The sequence below is a fragment of the Dipodomys merriami genome, unplaced genomic scaffold, assembly GCF_024711535.1.
Source record: "Dipodomys merriami isolate MVZ:Mamm:240054 unplaced genomic scaffold, mDipMer1.0.p SCAF_59, whole genome shotgun sequence".
NCBI classification, from domain to species: domain Eukaryota; kingdom Metazoa; phylum Chordata; class Mammalia; order Rodentia; family Heteromyidae; genus Dipodomys; species Dipodomys merriami.
In genome coordinates, this window is record NW_027206168.1 from 247,626 (window position 1) to 265,271 (window position 17,646).

General features: G+C 41.3%; 1 protein-coding gene across 1 annotated transcript in view; it reads right to left on the reverse strand.

Annotated features, from left to right (window-relative positions):
- Positions 1–5,901: 5,901 nt before the first annotated feature.
- Hs3st3a1 (heparan sulfate-glucosamine 3-sulfotransferase 3A1) overlaps positions 5,902–17,646 on the reverse strand; it is a 96,757-nt gene continuing 85,012 nt past the window's right edge. Inside the window, exon 2 of the mRNA XM_070001401.1 lies at positions 5,902–9,574. Coding sequence (XP_069857502.1) covers positions 8,953–9,574 — 622 coding nt within the window. The 3' untranslated portion in view covers positions 5,902–8,952. The remainder of the gene's footprint in view (positions 9,575–17,646) is intronic.

Below are 17,646 nucleotides of genomic sequence, written 5' to 3' on the forward strand. Positions count from 1 at the left end.
AGGAAGGAAGGAAGGAAGAAAGAAAGAAAGAATGAAAGAAAGAAAGAAAGGAAAGAAAGAGAAAAGAGAGAGAGAAGTAGAGAAGATGTAAGATCAGTGAATATTATATGCTCCTTACTTCACTTTCTTCTTTCAAGCAGGTAAATATTCAGTGCTGTGTAAGTATAATAAATGCATGCTTGTATTATCCACTAGTATGTCCACACCTCTACCTACTCTCAAACAGTGAGTGGAGAGAAATGAAAGAGGGTTGCTCATGTGGAGGACAGAGTGACAGAGACAGACACAGCTCAGTTCTAGATGCCCAGATGACAACAACAACAACAAAAAGGACATGACCATGAAACTGAGGAAGGAGAGGTTGCAGAGACTGGAACCCAACTCAAGTAAAATAAGATGAAAGCATCATGGGAATGACTGGAAATAAGTAAGCTGTGTCAAGGCTGAAGACATTGAGGGGAAAACCTCAGAGAGAGAAATAGAACATAGTCAGTCATCTTTGCTCGTCAGAGATTTGCCAGCTAAGTGAAAATCAGGGTGAGCTAGTCAAGCTAGACCTGCTTCCATATTTTCTGTGTGTTGGATATGTATAGGTTGAGTCAATAGAATTTATCATCTATTGATATAAAACGTATTATTATTGACTTCATCAAACAGTGAGGCTCAAGAGTTGAGGGGAGGAAAGCTCATTAGTTATGTTATATGTGTATATAGAAGGAGAACAAAATATGTTAACTGTGGAATCTAAATAGCTGAAAGCCATGCTCTGGTATTTTTTGCCTGGCAGTAAGGCAGAGGAGATTACAAAGTTATATCTGCTGGGTGTAGGTGCCTCATACCTGTAATCTAGTTACACAGGAGACTGAGATGCAGAGAATCACAGTTCAAAGCCAGGCTGAGAAGAACAGTCTCCAAAAGGCTCGATCTTCAATTAGCAAGCAAAAGGTTGGGCTGGAGATATGTCTCAATTGGTAGAGCACAAGCTGTGAGCAATAAGACTTAACAAGAGTCTGGGGCATTGAGTTCAAGCCATGGTATTGGCTTGAACTAAAAAAGAAAACAAAAGAAAAGAAAGCTGCATCCCAACAAAAAGACACATCCTGAGAAAGGTAAAGAAGGTTTTTCTTTAGTGATAGGATAAAGGTCAAAAAATTTGAAATAAAATATATGTTTTTGGAATGAGATGGTTAAAACAAAACCAAAGCTCTTGTTGAAAAGAAAGGATGAGGCAAAACAAATATGTTAGATAATAAGTTCTTGTGTGTATATGCTGGTTACAAGGCTTGAACTCAGGACTTCATGCTCTTTTTCTGTTCCAGGCTGACACTTTAGCCCTTGAGCCATGGCTCTATTTCCAGCTTTTTGGTATTTTTCCGGCCCACACTCTCATTGATCCTGGATCTTCATACCTCAGACTCCTGAGTAGGTAGGATTATAACCATGAGCCACTGGCACCCAGAGTTAGATAACTTGATAAAAAGAACTTTGATATAAGGAAATATTGAAGTGTGAGAGTTTATTCCCAAGAGAAACAGAATGGGAGCAAAAAAAGGGGGAGATCAAGATGCTAAAGAGACTGTCGTAAATAATAGCTGGAGCACCAATGGTTTTGTTAGGAATGATGTATTAATCACATTAACTTTTTTTTTAATCTAGGAAGAAAGGGGGGGGAAGTTCAGGTCTAAAGTAGGATATAAAAATGTTTTGGCTCATTCCTGGGCATGTATCCAGAACATCACGAGCTAGTATACTGTAGACATTTGCACAGCCATGTTCATTGCTGCACTATTCACAACAGCCAATCTAGGGAAACAGCCCAGATGCCCTACAATAGATGAATGGACCCAAAAATGTGATTCCTATGCACAATGGAATTTTATAGAGCCATTAGAAAGAATATTATGTCATTTGCAGGGAAATGGATGGACCTAGAACGAATCATCTTGTGAGGTAAGCCAAGCTCAGAGAGATGAACAGTGCACGTTTTCTTTCACATGCAGAAGCTAGATCTAAAATACATAGGGACATGGTAAATTATATAGGACTCTAGGCATTTACACTCAGTGAGACTAAAGGGGAATGTTCTTGGGAGAGAAACACAAACACACAATACCTATGTGCATCTGACCATATATAATAATGTTTATCGAAATCAACTCCAGGAAAAGGACACAAGAGGTTTTTTCTTTGTTGTTTTTGTTTCCCCTTGTTTTTTATCTGTCTTTGAGAGGGTAGGAGGAGGGTATGTAAATGCAGGGACAAAGGGTGAACAAATGCAGCAGTGGTACTCACTAGACTCTAGGTGGAAAATGAACTATACAATTTGTGGATGGGTGGGAGAGAGAAAAACTAGGAAAGAGAGAGGGAAGGAGTGACACTGTCCAAAAAAGGAATGTACTCTTTACCTGACTTATATAACCTTAACCCCTCTGTACATCACCTTTATAAGAACAACAGAAGAACTGAAAAAGTGCTTTGGCTCACTGCTCTCTGAAGGTCAGGTAGAAGTATTATAGAACATGTAGTTGGTGTTTGGTTTTTTTTAATAACAAAGAACAACATTAGGTATTTGGGATGGAGTTGACTAGCAGGAGAGTGAGGTTAGGTTATGGGGGCATCAGTTCATAGTAATCAAGAGCCCTTGTTCCTTCTCAACCCGCCTAAGGAAAGGACTCTAAGGTTTCCTGTATGCTACTATCCTCTGCTCGACCAGCTGTTACGGGCTTGAAATACAGACATCTGAGCTTAGATAAGAGATAACAGGTGGCAGTGAAATATCAGTCAGAAATAGCAGCCCAGAGGCAGACAGCCTTTCAGAAGCAGAATGCCAAGCTCCGCCCCTGTCTGGTCTGGTCAAGGGTGAGAAGCAAGACATGGGAAGCCAGGTATGTCTCTGCCCAGCAGCATCCCCATCTTGTCTGTGAACGTGCCTCATCTTTGATCATCTGTTTCATCCATCTTCCTTCGGAGCCTTCTTCCCCTAAGGAAAACACTCCTGGGGGAAAGTTAGATCTATTTGATCTGTGTTGACACACAGATCTACCTGAGGCAAAGACGCAATATTCCAATAGCATGTCTTAGAGCTCAGAGAACTTGTCCAAGGAGTCTTTCACAGGAAGTAAGCATCGTTAAGAGTGGTAGATGGGAACAGAGGAAAGAATTTAGGGCAGTGATTCGGGGCAGTGAGTGGCAACAGAAGGTACCTAAAAGTGGAGACAGTGTGTAGAGAGAAGTGGGAGGCAAAAGGAGACATCAGTCCATTTGCAATCCAGGCAAGACCTTCAGGGTTGCTGAACACGCTGGCTTTACAATAAACTGATACTCATAGAGACAGAGTGTCTGGACCACAGCTTGCCAGCCTGTGGACTGTAGTGATAGTACAGGTTAGCATGGAACTAAAAATCAAGTCCACTCAAGTTTCACCCAGGAGAGCTAACAATGGACCAATTACATTCCCACCAGATCCTTAAAATAGATCCAAAACACCTCACCCAGACATCGGGGATAAAGGACTCACCACAGATGATGTATCTTCACTTATTGTCACCATGTAGTGTGACAATAATACTAAGAGAGTAAGCTGTGTGGCATATATCTATTGTCAGAATACCACATTGGAAATTAACTTTAAAAAATCAGGGTATATAGCCTGAAATAGATACTCATCTTCTAATACCCCACTGTAGATCCAGATATTAGAAGGCAATTTCTACTTTCCATTTTCTTTCCTCCTGGCATAACAAAACTGTCATTTATTAACTGTGTATCATGTTATACTTGCCTCAGTTTCTCCAATGCATCCTTTCCAAGTTTCTGCTGTATAGCAAGCAGATTTATCATTCCCATTATCCAGGTCACTGAGACTGAATACAGACCTGTTTGCAAGCTGATGAAGGTATTTCAGGGGACACCAATTCTCCAGTAACACTCATGCTTCTCTAGCTGGGCTTGAGGTGTGAGATTTAAAAGGCCCCCTCCTCAGCAAAGGCTGCAGGATTCTGCTTTATTTTTACATCGGGCTTTGCATTGGGCAAGTATTTCAATGACTTTCTCTATACTTGGGAATGATCACCTCCTATCTTCCTTGATTGGCAAAACTTTGGTGCAAAGGTCTGGGGTTTCTAGGCTATGAGGAAGCAGGAATATGCTTTTCCTGGCTATTTCTTAGCAACCCAGAGACACTGGTAGCCAGAGTGCATCTGTGTGAACTTTGCTATTTCACAGAAAGGAGGATCTTTACTTCTCTCTCGGCACGTCGGGGTTGTCAGGTGATAAGAAATATTGTCATCTCCCTGTCATCCTGGCAAACGGAAACTACAAGACTTGAACGTGAAAGAGCTTTAGGAAATGTTTTATTGCAATGTTATTTTTTTCCACCTGAAGCCGACTGATCCCATGCCACAGAAATGCAATTATCCGTGTGTTACAAGTTGCTCTTCTTATCTTCATTGTGAGCACGTCACTCGGTTCAGCTCCCTTAATGCCCCTCATGGCAAAGTATAACATTAAATGTTGATCTCTTCATTATGATTTCCAAGAAAAGAACTAGTGTGGCCGCCAAGATTCTTTGTGAAGCTGGCTTGGCACACACATGCTGTGTGACTAATTTGCTTCATTTCTAGCCAGGAACCTCAACAAAGACGGACATTTTGCTTGAGATGATTCTTTGTTGGGGGGGGGGGTCTCACGTGTGCCTTACGGGTGTTTAAGTAGTATTCCTGAGACACCAGTGGCAACTTTGAGGCAACTCTGTGACAAAAAGCCTCCCAATACTGTTCTGGGTACAAAAATCCCCTTTTGTTTAAAAAAGAAAACAAAAAAAAAATGGTGTTTATCAGGTGCTAATACCTGTAATCCCTGCTACTGCAGGGACTTAGATGAAAGGATTGTGGTTCCAAGCCAGCCCAGGTAGACGAATCCAAGAGAGTCTGATTTTCAGCTAACCAATACAGAGCTGGGAGCGCAGGTATGGTTCAAGTGGTAGAGTACCAACTTGAGTGAAAAAGCCGAGTGAGAGTACAAGGCCCCGAGTTCAAGCCTCACTATCAGCAGGTACACAAAAAAGAACCCATCTTAAACGTTGGTCTCAACTGTGGAGCTTCTCCCGTGAAAGTGGAGAACTACTGTTTTTTGTTTGTAGGGGTTTGGGGGGGGTTGTGGGGAGGCTCAGTACTGGAGTTTAAACTCAAAGCCTTGTGCTTGCTAGGCAGGTCTCTTATCATCATGCCTCTCTGATGCCTCCAGTCTTCTTTGCATGGTTATTTCTAAGATAGGGTCTCTCTTTAGGCCCATTTGGGCCTAGAATATGAGCCTCCTGTGTGTACTTCTCTTGGTTGCTAGGAGAACAGGAGACAGCTCTATGCCCAGCCATTCTGTTCCCTCCATAGTTGAAGATGACACATGTGCACCACTGACCCATGGAGTCTCATCAACTCCCCCTACATCTCAGGCTGGTCTGAACCTCCATACTTCATCTCTACCCTCTAAGTACCCAGGATTACAGGCTTGAGCTGCCCTGTCTGAGTAGAGCTAGTTTGTTTCAGATGAAATGATGCACCTGAAAGAGTGATCATCTATGTGCACCTAAGGTACTATATTATTCCATAGAGCTGTCGATTCCCGCAATGCATTGGGGATCTCTTTATGGCACTTGGCAGGTCTCAGCTGGCAGAACACGATGAGGGCATTTAGGAGAAATTTATCCTGCTCACAACTGAAAACCAAGAAGTTAAGCACTTCAAAACACATTTATATGTTTTTAAAACCTGTGCTTGAGTGCCAAATGGGAAGTCAATCCACCCTCCTATTGTAGTCATTTGTTGTAACTTTGAAAGTCCTCAGAAAAGAAGACAATGAGAGTGGGCTTAATTCTACTAGAATAATCAATATCCATTAAGATACGATATTCATATCAAGTTAATTTGCCTTGCAAGTGCTCATCTGGAGAAAGCGTATGCTGTAGCCACTACCTCAGAAGCAAAGGGCTTCTAATGTTCTCCTCCAAAGACAAGGTTCTGCAGAAGGCAAGCACCTTTGGAGAAATCAGCTTAGAGGAAAGATATCTAAGGTGTTCTCTTCAATATAAAAACCTATTACTTGGTACAGCTAATTGAATTAAAAGTAGACACAAGGCTGACTCAGAGCCCACCAGGAATAAATGGCACACTGCAGACAGAACTGGAATGTTCCTGTTCTGGGCAAAACGTAGGGCATACCAAACCTAGATCTTTCTATAGTCTGCTGAGATCTATAACTTCAAGTGCTGTTGGGGATTGTTAGAAGTTTCAAGGTTTCCTGGAGGGTTCTGTAGTCATTCATTCTTCAGATGACAAGAACAAAAAATGCTCTGTGCAACAGATCTTTTGCACTCAATTTTGTTCTTTTATTTCTTCCACACAAAAAGAGGAAGGTTAACTGAATGCAATTGTTAGGTGTGATTGTTTCTTTGTGCCAGGCAACTTTTGCATAATGCTAAGCAACCAAGTTCTTACAAAAGATTCAGAGACACAAACAAAATGAGTTCCAAGATGGGGAGAGTTAAAATGAGTATCTTGTTGCTGCTGGTGATGAATCATGTAGAAGGAAGATAGTGTACAGAATTAGAAATTGAGGGCACAGAAGTAAAGGAGAGCAACTGGAAAAGGCTGCCTGATTCAGGGTCTAACTGACCCCCACAAATGGATACTAACAAGAAACCCAAAAGTTTGGAGCAATGACAAAATATCTAGGAACTCAAGAGCTTGTTTTTCCTCACCCTTTCCTTCATTTCAATCCTGTGTTAGTCTTCTCCAGAAATATTTACATCCCCAATGTGGCATGCAATATACATGTACAGTGACATTGCATATTTTAAACCAACTACAGTTTCTTTTGATTGACAGCATTGGAAAAGAAGCAGAATATCATATCGATGCAGTAGAGAGTCTGGTCCTTTAAGTTTTGGTAGATAAAGAAAGGTTCATGGAATAAGAAGAGACATTTTCCTTTTGGGTTTAAACCTGTAATAAAATGTTGCTGACAGACTAATTATAAATGTTTTATATATTTTGTGCAGATGGGTTCCTTGCTAAACCAATTTAATTCCCATTAATGCTAATCTTGTTAATACCCACTCAGAGAGCAAAGGAATACTCTTAATAAACTATTGATTTATTTAGACCATTGAAATAGGGGGATGTGTGGGAGGTGATAGAAAAGGAAAAACCACCATTTTACCACGACTGTATGTCTTACAATATTTTCCAACTATTAATGAGTATTCAGTAGTTGATGTGCGTGAGGGATGGGAGGAGGGGAGGTGTAAAGTGGCAAGTGACCATGTTCTACCCATAAAAATGAAGGTATTTCAAGTGAGTTGTCAAGTGACAAGGTTTTAGTCCTAGCTGCAGACAAGTACAGTATTACAATCAATGTAGCCATTCTTTCTTCACAAAGAGGTTAAGGAAAGGTAAGGTGCACACTTGCAAACTAATTTATTGGGTTTCTCCTTACTCTATTTTTTGTGCCTGTCCTGGGGCTTGAACTCAAGGTCTTGTGCTCTCACTTGGCTTTTTCATTCAAGTCTGATGTTTTACCATTTAAGGTATACACCTCCACTTCCGGCTTTTTGGTGCTTAATTGGAGGTAAGAGTGTCAAAAACTTTTCTGCCCTAGCTAGCGTTTAACCACAATCCTCAGATCTCAACTTCCTGAGTAGCTAGGATTACAGATGTGAGCCACCAGCACCCAGTTAGGTTTTTCCTTAAAACACAAGAACAAAATAGTCATTTCAACCAACATATAATATTCCCACATTCTGAGTGTAGCTGTCTATTTTGCTCTCAGCAGAAGAATTCAGTAATTTTCTTTTAAGCTTAAATCAACCATCAGCCTGTTAACTTTCCCTTTCTCAGAGTAAATGGCTAAGAGCCAAGGTAGGCTCTTACAAGACACTATGTCCAGGTCTTAATGGTTTTCTTGAACACAATTATGGAATAAGAACTGGAGCTTAGACATTAGTCACCACCTTGTCTCTTCTCAGATATTGGATTTGAAAAGCCCCTATCTTATTTCCCATCTTTCCTTGCAAAAAGGTATGAAATAAAATAGTGGAAGATGGGGGATTTTTGTCTAGGATCCACATCTTGCTTTAAGGTATGTCATGGAACTTCCCTGAGACTGTTATTTCCTCATCTGTGAAATGGAAATAATCATTTTTATGTACTCTGGTAGCATGTGTTAGCATAAGGATCAAAAACAGATCAGAAAGCAGTGTGAAAATGGGTGTGCAAATGTACAGGAGTAACTGGAAAATATGTTTAATTTAATAAAGTGACATGAGTCCAAGGGAAGGAGAGATAAGAATAGACATGAGGATTGGATAGCTTGTCAAATAGAAAGAGAAGAGAGCAATGTTTACCCTTAAGATTCTATCTGTTGTTTGTTGTTGTTTTGGGCCTATACTGGGTCTTGAACTAAGAATTTAGGTGTCCTCCTTTAACATTTTTGCTCAAGGCTGGCACTCTTCCACTTGTGGCCATTCCTCTAATTCTGCTTTTTTTTTGGTGGCTAAGTGGAAATAGGAACCACATGGCTTTTCCTGGCCAGGGCTGGCTTCAAACCTCCATCCTTAGATCTCAGTCTACTGAGCAGGTAGGATTACAGGTATGAGCCAAGACACCTACCCGGCTTTCTAAAATGCTTACTAATACTTATCCTTTATGACAGGGTATATGGAAAATAAAAATAAGAACTGACAAGTGAGCGTATTTAATTGAGTGCAGTTTTCTTGTTGTGTTCATCCCAAATGTGGTGCATTGGTTACACATGAAGATGGAAGGGGGGGGGGCCTTCATTCTTTGAAGGAAGAAAATACTGAAACAAATATTTCCAGCTCAAACATTACACTGCCTTTTCTGTACCAATTGATAAAAAAATATATTATATTTTAGATTTTTTTTTAAATTATATTTGCTATCCATCCCAGCCAAAGTCCTGGCCGGTCATCTGGTAGAACTTGAGGTTGAAGGGCCGGTAGAAGTCACGCAGCCTCTGCACCACGCCGGGGTCGATGTCGGGGTGGGTCCTGCCTTTGGTCTTGCCCAGGCAGTGCGGCTTGCTGCTGCCCTCGGCCTTCTTGAGGCAGGGGAAGCCCTTGGTCTTGTTGAAGTAGAAATGCTTGTCGGTGATGATGCGCTTGAGGCCCAGGAAGTCCTGCACGCGGCCCAGCTCGCCCGCCGGGTCGCGGATGAGGCGCTCGCCGCTCACGAAGAGCATCTGGCCGAGCGGGAAGTGGCGCAGCCAGTGCTCCAGGTGCTTGGCGTAGATGCCGATCTGGATGGCGCTCCACGATGTGTCGATGAGCCCCGCACTGCGGTTGCGGAACGTCAGGCTCTCGAAGCTGGGGATGTCGGGCCGCTTGGACAGCGTCTGCGTGTAGTCGGAGATGGCCCTGGTCACCGGGTCGCGCACCACCACGATCAGCTTCGTGTCCTTGGACATGGCCGAGATGCGCGCGGGCGCCTCCCGTGTCACGAAGTAGCTGGGCGTCTTCTCCATGGTGATCTGCCCTTCCAGGGTCCTGGGCATCAGCTCCCTGGAAAGAGAGGCAAGAATAAAAAGGCTTGTGAGAATCGGAGGAGGGAGGAGGGCCTGGCCCCTTTGCCTGCAGCCCTTGCTCAGCTGGTGCTACACCAATTGAGCTCAGCTTTTTTGCTAGTTATTTTGGAGATGGAATCTCACAGACTTTTCTATCCAGGCTGGCCTTGAAACACCATCTTTTCAATCTCAACCTCCCCGCATAGCTAGAATTATAGGCATGAGCCACCAGCAGCTTGGAGATTATAGTTAACATACTATCATCATGCACAGTTGTTCTTCCTTAGCTCTGGTTTGACTTTGCCTGGTTTTAGTTACCTACCTTCAACTGTGGTCCAAAACTATTAAAGGGATATTCTAGAAATAAGCCATTTGTAAGTCTAAAATCATGTGCCATTTTGAGTAGATGAATTGTTTCACTATGTCAATTTATCCTGCTCAGTGTCAATCATTTTTCATCCAATGTATTCACATTGTATAATGTTACCCATCTCTTAGTTCTCTACCCTCCAGTGACTACACTGAATATACTACCTGCCCGTTAAGACAGTGACTTGTCTTCATAATTCCTGAGGGAAGTTTTTTTGTGTGGGACCAACAGAATATTAAATAATCTATCTTTTATTTGATTATTTGAAATGCCCTCATTATCATATTATAAATATCTTAGTTTCTTTCTCCACTAGCCTTCTTATAAATTATTATCACACTGCAATTTATTATTTCTAATTCTGATGATTGATTTGTTTCAATAAACAGTTATTTTTTCTTTTGAATTTGTAATAAAATACTTTGTTGAATGAGATTCCCTCTGTTGATATATTCAAGTTTTGTCATTTATTCTGTTTGCATATACATAGTGTCAAATATGAAAGTAAATAAAATTGCAAAAATGAATCATAAGTTCTCACATTCACCTTCAAAATCTCAGGCACTGGTACCTCACACCCTGTCATTGTATTGATCCAAGGGGCTGTGATTGGAGAGTCATGGTTCAAAACCAGCCTGGGCAGGAAAGTCCATAAGACTTTTATCTCCAATTAGCCACCAAAAATCTGTAAGTGGAGGTGTTGCTCAAGTGGTAAAGTGCCAGTCTTGAGCAAGAAAGCTAAGTGAGAATGTGATGTCTGAGTTCAAGCCCTTGTACCAGGACAAAATTCATAACTAATGACCAGTTTCATTCATAAATCCCTTCATCTGCATCCCCAACATGGCAAATAAATAAACTTACAGTTAATCACAGACATCAGGTCTATTAGTTTGCAGGTTAAATATTCAACACCAATTCCTCACCCGACAAAGTATTTCTGTGGTATTGATGTATTCTAATTTAATGACAGAGGTTTTACCTTTGTTTTCTGTGATCATTTCAACAAAATGTTCTTCTGTTATTTTTTGAAGGGAGAATAAAAGTTTTATATATATATATATATATATACACACACACACACATATACATATATATGATTTCTGTTGCTGATTTTTTTATTTTAAAAGAAATTTGTAATTTGTTTTTGAAAAGCATTTATTTCTGATGTACCTCACTAAAACTGAGCCTTTACATATACCTTAAGTGCCAGCGATAGCCAACCTAGCGAAGAGGAGATATCAAGGAGATGTATATTGTTCCTCACTATCCCTTCCAACTTCACAGTGTCAATTTCACAGTGCGACTCCCTTCAGAGAACTCAGAGGTGACCAGGCCAACAAGCTCTGGGAGGGAGCTCAGGTTAGTTACTTGTGTATGAGATAAGCTGGGAGATCTACTCAGAGATGGTTCGAATTTCTCAGTGAAAGAAATTTGATCAAATGTGTGGGAATGGTTCAGTCTGTAAAAGCAAACACCAAATGCACCACAGTGATAAGAAAAAGTATTTGTTGATTTAAATACAAAAGGTCAACATTCCTGTCTCCTTTCCTATAAGCTTTGGCTTTTAACTACTTTAAGTTTTGGCCTGCCTCTCACACACAGGTATCAGACTTCAGTGGGGAGCTTCTGGTTTGGCTTGTGGGGGTCTGGGGGGCGGGGGAGATACCCAAGAGCTTTTCTTCAAGACTGAAGCTATAGACTGTGAAAACACTACTAACACAACTGAAGAGGGAACTGTTGTCTAAAATTACTTGAATAGAGTGGGGTAAAGAACTATCCAAATGAGGAGCTTAAAAAGGAAACTGCTGAAATAGGATTTTGAAAGAAAAGAACACATTAATTACAGACAGTTGTCAGCAGGATGAAAACTGACTGGGTGGTATGAAGGAAGGGTGTCAGGCTTAACCCATGTTGGCTTTTTGGGAAAAAAAAGAAACCCAAACCCAAAAAGTGGTAGCCTAAATAAATTCTAATTTAAGTTTGGATTGTAAAGAACAAGTTACTTTGTAAAAGGCCTCACCTGAGACATTAACTTGCACTACCCTTTTTAATTGTTTAAGTCATTTTCCTATTGCAGACTGGACTTGAATGTTTAAAATGGGGCTAACAGAAGTGGTGGGACAAAGGGTGAACCGATTCAGCAGTTAGAAATGAACTATACAATTTGGGTGGGGGGGAAGTTGGGAGGGAAAATACTGGGAAGGAATGAGGGAGAGGGTGACACTATTCAAAAGGAAATGTATTCATTACCTGAATCATGTAACTGTAACCCCTCTATACATCACCTTTCCAATAAAATTTAAAAACAAAAAATGGTGCTGAGGGAGGAGGTGGGGAGGTGGGGAGGAAAGGAATGGTAGGGGAAAAACAAAGGAGGGGATAACAATGCTGGATTGGAAATGGACTCATGCATGACCTTCCTCATCTAACTGTAACCCTTCTGTACAATATCTTTACAAACTTTAAAAGTTTCATGGAGTTTCCTGTCTGGGCTGGCTTTTGTTAGTCTATTCTTATATCCACCTGATATTTGATCCTAACTATATAACACATTTTAATAAATTCAGTATAAGTTTAAAAAATGGTGCTGAAATTCTTATGAAATGAAATGTACCTGTAAGGCAGAATACTGGATTCCCAGGGTTTGAGAGGACCTGGGAATTATCCTTCCTTAACCCCTGTAAGGCATATGCTAGGTCTTTACTCTATGTAAGCAGGTGGGCCATGTATGGACAGTGAAAGCCCTAACATCATGAAGGGTGTGAAGAAAACCCAGCCAGGTTCTGGGAAGCCCAGGGGATTTCCTTACAGATGGAGCTGATTGGTGCGAGGGAAAGGTCCCAGAGGACATTATACTTCCAGGCTACATAGTATGCACGGCTCCAATTTCATCTCTACATTGTGAAGAAGAGTTGGAAACTTTTCTAGTAGGTGTTGAGAATGGGGTAGAGACCAAATGGTAAGAAGAAATTAAAGTGTCCTAAAGGATACAAAGGTGAGAAAGGTGTTCACAAGCCAGTTACTATTACCAGGTTCTTTCTCTAAAGGACTCGGTGAGAATTCACAATAACTAAAAAGTGGAAGCAGTTAAACTGCTCACCAATGAACTGGATGTGGTATAGACATGCCAAGCAATATTATGGGGCTATAGAAAGGAAAGAAATTCTGTCATGTGATAGAATATGACATTATGCTAAATGATATAATCCAAGCCCAAAAGAAAACTACTGCCTGATCCCACTTTAGTGAGGTTATATCAAGTCGTTAAATCATAAAGACAGAAAGCAAACTGGTTTCTAAGACTTGTGGGGAAAAGGAATGGAGAGAGTGGTGCATGCTGAGTTAGAGTTTCCCAAGATGAAGAGTTTTAGATACTGATTGCATAGCCATGTGTAACTATTTAACACTATACTAAACCTATAGACAGGTAAGAACATAAACTTGGTTATGTATATTTTACAATAATTCTTTTCTATAGAAGCATGCAGGAGTGAGCGAAGGCATGAATGGATAGGAGAGCATTTAGTGGAGACAAAGGAGTCAGTTGGCTTTGCAATTAATTAAGTATTGAAGCCAGGTATTGAAAAAGCTGTGGTTTTGTTTTCCTCCTGCTGGACCAAAGGGGCATGAAATAATTTATGACATTCTGGGGATCTGAAAGCAGGAAAGTGATCTCTTCTCACTGCTTGGCTGGGTGACCTCAAGCCACTCATTTAATTTCACTCAGCTAAGTTTCTTCATCTCACCACGAAAATCAGTCCCAACATTGAGGAAATCTGGACCACAATGGTTGTGTCCGCATGACCATCATTACCGGGCACCTACCAAGCATTGTTTGCAGTGGTTATTGCTTGTTTTGTTTTGTTAGCAGTCCTGTGGTTTGAACTCAGTGGCTTGCACTTGCCCAGCAGGTGCTCTATTACTCGAGCTACAACTTGAGTCATGTTTGCTTTTGCTAATTGGTAGCTAGCATCTTACACTTTTTTCCCTTGGCTAGGCTCCAACTATGATCTTCCTCCTTACATGTCTCGTGTAGCTGGGATAATAGGCATTTCCCACCGTGTCTGGCCTGCCAATGACTGATTTTAAGGAAGTGAGACCCAAGGTTCTGTCTTCCCAACTTCCAAATGACCCTCATTTGGTCCAGGTAAGAGGGGTTCAGAGAAGACCAGAGGTAGGCCTCTCTGTCATGTTTCTCCTGTATCCAAGCATCTGACCACTTGATGCTGAGACAGTGAAGAGACGTACTCTGAAGACCATGAGAGGGCTGTTGTCTTTTGAAGAGCAGAAATTGACATGTTAGGGTATCAGAACTGAGCTTGGGGCTTAAGAGGATTCCCTCTTCTTCCATGGTATGTGAGGAATTATGACAAGAAAAAGCCGTTAGGCAACATTTCATTTCATCCGGATATTGTGCCATCTTATGGCTCATGGTGTTGGAGATTTCAGTTTGATCTGGTCAGTCTACCCTGGATAAACTCCATCTGCTCACAGTGTGAGTGTTTTCCTGCTGTCACACCAGCGATGGCTCAGATCTGCCTCTGTGGCTGGTTTCCGTGACCATCAGAGAAGCAGGACTTCCTTGTGAGAAAACAGCCAGTTCCCTGGGTCTGCTTTGATCACAGCTCCATTCAGGGAGAGTCTGCCATGACACTGAGCACGCATGTAACATGCACAAGGAAAGGCAAATGAGGAACCACCTCTCCTTTCTTCTCAGCTTGGGCCATTTCCTCTCAATTCTCAGAGTCTTTTTGTAGTCCTCACTTCCTTTAGTATTGCTACTGGAAGTAGCTCCTCCTAATAAATCTGTAACTACACCTGCCCCCATATGTTTTGAATAGTTTTTGGTTAGTTATTTGTAAGGAAAGGTTAATCTTGCCTCTTATCTCTGACCCTACATAAAACCAATGACAGGTTGCTCACAGATATAAACAGAAAGGGTAAAACAAATTAAACATTTTAAAGGAACCGTAGGAAAGCATTTTAACGGTTTTGAGGGAGGCCAAGATTGTGATATCGTATTAAAGAAATAATGATAAAAAAAGACTGAATTGGGCTGGGAAGGTGGCTCAGTAGTAGAGTGCTTGCCTTGCATGCATGAGGCCCTGGGTTCAACTCCTTAGCACCACATAAGCAAAAAAAGCCAGAAGTGGCGTTGCGGTTCAAGTGGCAGAGCGCTAGCCTTGTGCTGAAGAGCTGAGGGACAGCACCCAGGCCCAGAGTTCAGGCCCCACGACTGACAAAAAAAAAAAAAAAAAAAAAAAGAAAGAAGAAGGAAGGAAGGAAGGAAGGAAGACTGAATTAAACTACACTAACAAAAATAAGGATTTTTTATTGAATAACACCATTGAGTAGAAAGGCAAACATAGGAATGGAAGAAAATGTTTAAAATAAAGGTATCTGACAAAAAAGTCATATCTATCATATATAAAGAGCCATTATGAATCAATAGATTCAAGAAAAACTAACAGCCTAAAAGAAAATGAGTCAAAAGCTTGGACAACCACAATATACTTAAGACAGTATTCAAGTGCTTAATAAATTTATGAAAGTCATCAGAATTCTTTCGTCTTCAGAAAAACAATAATTTAAACCCAGTATCAGCCAGGCATTGGTAGCTCACACCTGTAATTCTAGCAATTCAGGGAGATGAGATCTGGAGGATTGAGGTTTGAAGCCATCCCAAGCAGAGGCATCTCTAAGACTCCATCAAGCCAGGCTGTAGATATGAATCAAATGGTAAAGTGCCAACTGAGCAAGCAAGTTGAGCAAGTGACAGGCTATGAGTTAAACCCTGTACTAGCAAAAGGAAGGAAGGAAGGAAGGAAGGAAGGAAGGAAGGAAGGAAGGAAGGAAGGAAGGAAGGAAGGAAGGAAGGAAGGAAGGAAGGAAGAAGGGGGGAGGGAGGGAGGGAGGGAGGGAAGGGAGGGAGGGAGGGAAGGGAAGGGAGGAAGGGAGGAAAAGAAAAAATAAAACTTCAGTCTCATGCGATGACACATGTAATTGCTTCCCTGATGACTGATTAATTAGTTCTAATAATGTTTTATGCATTTATAGACCAACTAGAATAAAAATCATTGAGAATTCTGGATGTGGGTGAGGATAAAGTATCTCTGGCACTTCCTGTATTGGAGATCAAGCTGGCACAATTAAACTAGGAAACTGCTTGGCACTCTGCTAAAGCTGAGCATGTGCACACACGGTGCCCCTGAACTTCACTCGCAGTATTGCACTCAGTAGGTATCCCAGACCTGTTCTAAAAGGCATGATCAATGGAGATCATAGACAATCATCACGGTCCTGAACTCAAAGTACACAAATGTCACATAAATCAGAAGAGTGTATACACACACACACACACACACACACACACACACACACACACACACGTAATACCATGCAGCCATCAAACTGAGAGGTGCTGTCATTTGTGCCTGTTGGTGCAGATTCATCTTGCAATGTTAACAACCATAGCTAGTGACAAGAATAGGCATGCATTCATTTATAAAAAGGACAAAGGCAGATAAACTCACCTGTTGCCTCGTGCATTTGATATCCAACAGTGTTTTCCCTTAAGGGGACTCAGTAATTAGGGAGGGGCATAAGAGGCTCTGGAAATGGGCGGAGCACACGGTTGCTGCTTGTTACATAAGTACATGCTCTTTGTAAAAGCTCATTGGGTTGTAATCTTGGATATGTGTCCTTTATTTGTAGACTAAAGTTATACATGAATAAATATTTTACTAGGCTTATAAAAAAACAGATGCCTCCCCCCTAAGAAAACATGAATTTTGTAAAACCCAAACAAAATAAGACAACCCCAAAAGGCATTTGCTAAACCAATTATATCTCTAGTCTATGGAAAAGCAATCACAAAGGAAGAGGCATGGAGCTGACACCCACACATAAGAATCAGGGTTCTGTCCCTGTCCTCCATCCCCAGGCAAATTTCCAGATCAGGAGCTGCTGAAACACCTGGTCATCCACCTTCCTGACCAGCACACACCACTCTATCATACAGAAGGGGGTCTCAGACTGTGGCACAAATAGGTAACCTGACAAGCAAGCTGTGTTTGCAAAACATTTCAGCAATTGCTTTCGGATGTAACCTTTTCAGGGCTGTAAGAGAAATAAGGTGGGTACTATGATTGCCCTCAACTTCTTTCCTGATGAAGACACAGACATGCAAAGATGTCCAGGCAGCACGCTTCAGTTTTTTACAACAGGAAGGAAGTGGTGTAGTACTTCCAATGCAACTATTTGGTAAGTCAGAAAAATCCATACTTAATCCCACCAACAAGTAGTACCAGAAAATTCAGAACAGCTAAACAACCTCCATCCTTTCATCTGGCAAGAAAAGAGTTTAGGCAAGACATGAACATAAGTAAAAACAATAGGAGAGTTCATTAGAAGAGAAATATGACAGAGAAAGAGAGCAACAGTAGTATCTCAGCTTAACTCTCCCATCTTGGGTCATCTTCCTCCTTCCAGATCTAGGCCTCTAGTTCAATGGTGAGGGAAAAAAATGGTGTTCTGATTAGTGAATTGCTTTTCTGTTTCCTGTAAGGGTGAGATGTCAAAAATTTACGATCTTGTCCTCGGCTCTTCCTCATTCCTTTATCCTTTTAACTTCCTCCTGCCCCCATTTGATTGTCTAGAAGGTGGTGGTTTACCAGTTTATCCATCTGTGAGCTGAAGTT